Raw genomic sequence first — 6,000 nt, 5'->3', positions numbered from 1 at the left:
GAGCTATAATCAATCTTTTAAAAATTCCTGTTCTTACAGCACAACATCAACTACATACATGTAGTGAACTGCGTCGAACATCTGCGCAGAGTCTCGATTTTGTCGACTGTGAAATTCGTGGTAGGCTTCGTTGTTGATTGTGGAATTCAGTAAACACTATCATTACGTGAAACGGAAACGACGAAATTGTGTTTATAGGTTGAATTGATACTGTGAAAGGTAAACGATATGTTTGAAGTCATTTTGTATGGGAAATCGCTCGCAATGACTGTTGTTACTGTACTAACTTTCGGACGTCAGGAATCGTAACTCAGTGACGTAAATATTGGTCAGTCTTGACGGGATATCTAAGTTCGAAGTATATCTGGATGATACTAATGACTCAAAAATTTAAGTTAACAGCTTGAATACAGAACGGAAGTGCTATAAAAAATCTTGTAATAACCAACATGGCAGTTTGACAGTACAGGAAGAATTCTATGATACATCAGGTGATGAGTGATACTTCCCACATTGTAATTTCCACTTACGTTTACTCGTTAAATTTTTCTCACATACTCGGCAAACATTACATAGACGCTGAGTTTGACTTAGTGCGTTTCTATGTGTTTATAATTTGTTACCATTGGAGAGGTTTTGTGGTTCTTTAATCTGTCAGCTTTATAAATGTTTCTTTCTAGCCCATAAATCAACTGGGTATGTGCCTATTTCCCGCAGACATTGTGAGAGCAGTCAGAAACTTAAAAACTAGTTTTATAGGTGAGTTGTTCGTGCAACACCATATGCGTCTTGGTGGTAATTGTGTTTAGCAAATTTAATGAAATTTACGGTGCTAAGAGCCCAAGACCCTCATTTTCATTATTTTATATTACAAGCAGTACCGCTAACTTATTTATAATTCGGTTACTACTCGAAATCGTCGAAGAATGCTAAAGACAACATAATTTGTGCATATTACTTTGTGACATTGTATTTCTTTGTTAGGTGCAGGTGCATGACACAACTGCCCTTTTAAGCAAAGTAAAATTAATTTAAACATTTCTATGCCTAATGGGACGATGGATAGACCTGTGTGTGTTGTGTGTCCCAAGGAAATTTTGGAATCCAGTGAAGATCTGTTACATTTGTGATGTAGCAGTTCTGTTCCAATAGGAGTTATAGACGTGAATGTTAAATAATGTATTCTGCAGTTGCCGGTGAATCGTTTTTAGTGAAAAGTGTCATTAAGAGACTTGATACCTTGGTCTACTTGTTATTGTCTGGTAACTGGCAGACCATCCGTTATATAGAGCATTCAGTAAAAACTCACCTCTTTTCAACAACACTAATTACCTGACATTTAAAACTTAGTCTTGTGTCTGTGGCAGACTCGTAAATCATTTTCTGCTAAGTAGGTTATGTCCCCAATCTGTTTTTTTTTTTTTAGATTAGATTTACTTTCATTCCAATTGATCCGTAGTGAGGAGGTCCTCCAGGATGTGGAACATGTCTGTCTGTATAGTCAGTATGTATAATATAGTACTTCATGCTATAATGTAATTTCTGTGATAAATGAAACTCTACAGTTGAATTATTTTTGTGTAGGAATGCACTTAAATCAATGTTATTTCCATAGACAATAGAAAGAGAATTTAAATATTTGCCAGTTGTAATGCTTTAGACCCTTGTGACTTTGATTTCAGTTTGTTATTGTGTCATATAGGCCTGTAATATTTTCCCTATGCAAGAAGGTGCAATGGTTAAGGCCCTATGGTGCTATTTGGGACAGTTACCACTCAAAGCATGTGATTCTTTTAATTTAATTTCTGTGTATACAACGGACGATTCCTTTAACAGGCCCTGATTAACTCTATTAACTGTTCCTACCAAGTATCTGCTCTATTTTGAATGACATCACTGTTGTCATATTATTAAATGGCAATCCTTTTTTCCTGTCGTTATCCATTCATAAAATGTTTTGGTGGTTGATGTCAGTCTATGTAGCTTTAAGGATGTATGTCCTTTGTTATGTATTTTTTAACTATGTTTGTATACACTACAGTAAGTAGGTTTGTTTCTGGGTCAAGAGGAATGTTCAGTAGGAGTCGTTGGCTTTGACCAGTGACATAATGTTAATGGCTGCTGTCGCATCACTTTTGTGCGTATATTCTGTTTTGGTGTTACTTGGTGAAGCCAATGAAAATTAATCGAAAAAACTGGTTTTGTTGGTAGATTGATCTGTAGCTTAGCCTAGGGTATAATTTAGGTTGGAAGGTAATGGTTTTGTTAGAGTTGATGAAGCCAATGCATGTGAGACTAAAAAGATGTGCTTGTGGTGAGAGACTGATCTGTTGTTCAGTCCGTTTGAAAAAAATGCTAATATCATCATATTACTGTTGCCATGTTGTTTACACCATTTGTCACATGTGATTGGTCAAAGCTGATGACTCGTATTGAACATGCTTCTATATCCTTGTTTCCAGAGAATATTATTACTACAAAGCCTATCCCATCATCTTACAGGTTTGCATGTGGGACAGTCTGTATCCCTTCTGATAGTTTACTGAAGATGGCTGTATGGTTATTGGCTGAAATATTGGCAGCAGAAATACTTCTGTCTCAGATGCATGCCCAAAAGGTGATGGGATATTCTGTCAACTAGGAAAGCTTTGAAAAACAAAACATAAATCCTGTTTAACATATCTTCTGTTGCCTTAGTTTACTAGATGTTTATGAATCCACTGATTCTACCGAAGTTCATTTATTTCTGTTATACTGAAGTATCCTTATGGTACTTCTTTCCCCCATTTAGGTACACTTGTTAGTTTTGTAGTACATAATATCTTGCTCCCTATCAGCTGTGAATTAAATCTACAGCCGGAAGATCCATTAAAGCATTTGAAATATATGTTTAAATTAATATACAAGTCTATTTAAATGTATGGACTTATTTCTAACATATAATGAGCTTCCACATAAGGAATTCTCTTTGCTTAACTTAGCAGTACAAATATGTGGTTTACCTCGAGTTCATCTCATTTGAAAGCTACTTGTGTAGTGTAATATTCACATTGTGTTTAAGGTTGTATAACTAGTAAACTGATTTTGTTTTACTGATTGTTGTTTATTTCTAACTAGTTTTTGGCTTATTGGGCCACTGTCAGGAAACAACTGACTAGCATCCGTAAGTCAATTGCTTCCTGAAGACGGTCCAATAAGCCAAAAATTAGTTAGAAATAAACAAAAACAGTTAGCTTGTTGTTCAACCTTAAATATAGAATTTTTCTACCAAGGCATGATGAAAAAAATCCATAGATAAAGACTCATATTGTGATGAATCCATAGCTTTATTTGCTGGCAGTTTGTTCAGTTTTGTCAAGTAGTTTTTCCAGTATCAGGTCTGCTTACTTTTTGCTTGTCTTGTTGTTTATGTGGAACACTGGCTTCTCCACAGATTACGAAGATAAGTGTTGCTTTAAATTGTGATGCCAGTATCTGCAATTACATTAACAGGAGTCATCCCAGCTATTATTTTCAACTTGTTTACTATACTTTTTTTTTTTTTAATTTGGTACTTCTTTCCACTCAATTAGTCAGCTGAATTGCAATCATGTGTGAAATTATGTCAAAGGTACTTACGTAAATATTCTTGGTAGTCTGTATTTTGAAAGTTCAATCACAAGCAGCAGTTTTGGTTGGAAGTGAATAGCTGTAATTAAAAATAGGTGTAGTGCCATCGTGGACACTTTTCTTCTACAGTATGTAGGTGGCAATATATTAGTTTTGCATAGTCAAAAGGAGGATAGTTTTAGGTTCCAATGAGAGGCAAGGTGATAAGTGGTGCGCTTTTGTGGTTTAAATTGTACATACTTTATCATTGTGACAAAAATGATGCAGATGGAGTATGGGACATGTAAGTATGTTTTCTCCTCACCCTCCACCAATTGTCAGAATATGTGGTGTAGCATATTTAGTAGTTCTGCGCATTTGCAGGTAGCCATTTTTTAAACACATTGCATGTTTGGAGGTTGTGGTTAGGTTGGAACATGAATGGGCAGCATAAATTTTAGCTGCCACAGTGACAGTTACTTGCTTAAAACCAGCTGCAGCAAGTACTGCAAATATTGCTATGTCAAACAAATCAGTAACAGCAGTGCCCTTATTCTTAACTTTTACCAGGCAAACAATTCTGCCACACACAATTTCAGTACTACTTGCCTCTTGTTAATGTCGTCATCGTGGGTAGGAAGTTTAATCCGTACCTACCTTCCTTCCTTCCAATTTCACAATTCTGCTGCTTGCGTTTCTGACACCGGTTTGTAATTTTCACAAGCCTGTTCTCTAAAGGCACACTATATTTTATTTTTTTACTCTTAAAACAACATATCAACATTCCTGTGAAACTTTTCATTGTGAGCTGCAGCTAAGTAGTCTACAACTAACAGACCAGTGTTATCCTCCTAGTATTCACTAGTCTACATATTTTAAAGATTTAATTTTTGACCTTCACAGAGTAACTATCACATTTATCTGGATTTCAGGTATCACATAATACTGGCTAACATTTATTGAGCAATGAGTCAAAGACACAACTACAATGGAAGCACTAGAGATGAGGAGAGATGGGCACTCATCTACGATCACAATTGTGTGGTGTATTTTTGAAAGAATGGAATAGGTAATAGGAAGTCAGTATCATCCAAAATAAGCTAGGAATAACTGAGAGGACCACTGCTATTTGGTGATATGCTTTCTGAACATCCTTAAACGACTCAATCACACTATGTCAGTTGCGTATTGGACACACACTAGGCCCGCCCACAGCTACATCTTAGGATTAGGGGAACCACCGCTGTATTCATATGATGCTGGCTTGTATTCATGTTGCTTGTACCACTTTAAATAAATGGAGTTGTAACTAAAGTTAAGTGACTTGTTGGTGACGTACAAGTAGCAAGTTTGGTCATATTATTTGTAAGAAAGAGTGGCTGTAATTATAAAAATTAACAACTGTTACAGTATAATGTCGGTTACAGGTTGGATTAAAGAAAGAAATTGAGACAATCCAGAGGCACGCTGCTGGTAGGTGAATCCCAAAAAACATTATTGAGAGAGCTTAAAGTACCAGCATTTTTGACTGAGTGCAGAATGATTGTTCTGCCACCAGCATAGTTCTCACACAAGGTTCATGAAGGCAAGATAAGGGATATTAGGGCTTGTACGGAGGCATGTAGATATTTGTTTTTCCCTCACTCCATTCACAAGTGGATCAGGAAAGGGAATGACCAGTAGTGGTACAAGGTACAGTCTGCCATGCACCACATAGTGGCCTTCAGAATATGGATGTTGGTATAAACAAGTCCGCAGCTTGTGGTCTTGTGGTAGCGTTCTCGCTTCCCGCGCATGAGGTCCCAGGTTCGATTCCTGGCGGGGTCAGGGATTTACCCTGCCTCGAGATGACTGGGTGTTATTGTGTCATCATCATCATCATCATCGCCATTCATCCCCATTACTGTCGGAGGAAGGCAATGGCAAGCCACCTCCGCCAAGACCTTGCCTAGTACGGCGGTGCGGGTTTCCCGCATTGTCCCCTACGCTCCTCGGAGTATGGGACCTTGTCATCATCATCATCATCGTAATTGTAATCAGATAAACAAACACCTCAGTGTAGGGCCTGAGGGACCTTCAGCTGCACCTGGCCTTGGTGCCAACATAATTTACAAACATTTATGTCCTTTTAAGGGTTTCCCCAAGCTTATATTTTAGGATCCTCATCTCAGAGACATTTAAAAAAAAATCATAATAAAGGCCAATTTTAGCACTACCTAATGCAGGACACTTTTGCCAGCTGCAATGAAAAAGAGCTTTGTGGGTATGTTTTGTCTTACAGTTGTTGACCCTACTCTTCCCCCCCTCCCTTGCCCTCCTGTGCCCCTTCCCATGCTCATCTCCAATTTCTACATCTCTGCTATTCACAATATAGTGCCTGGCAGAGGGTTCAATGAACCACCTTCATGCTGT

At 37.6% G+C, this 6,000-nt stretch overlaps 1 protein-coding gene across 1 annotated transcript in view; it reads left to right on the top strand.

Moving 5' to 3' along the window:
* The first annotated feature begins 225 nt into the window (after positions 1 to 225).
* Positions 226 to 6,000, top strand: part of LOC126470866 (myb-like protein Q) — a 188,716-nt gene continuing 182,941 nt past the window's right edge. Inside the window, exon 1 of the mRNA XM_050098881.1 lies at positions 226 to 491. Within this exon, the coding sequence (XP_049954838.1) occupies positions 480 to 491 (12 nt within the window). The 5' untranslated portion in view covers positions 226 to 479. The remainder of the gene's footprint in view (positions 492 to 6,000) is intronic.

Source organism: Schistocerca serialis, chromosome 3 (assembly GCF_023864345.2).
Source record: "Schistocerca serialis cubense isolate TAMUIC-IGC-003099 chromosome 3, iqSchSeri2.2, whole genome shotgun sequence".
Classification (NCBI taxonomy): domain Eukaryota; kingdom Metazoa; phylum Arthropoda; class Insecta; order Orthoptera; family Acrididae; genus Schistocerca; species Schistocerca serialis.
The sequence above is the reverse complement of the archived record's forward strand: the minus strand, read 5'-3'. Positions and strand labels throughout refer to the sequence as shown.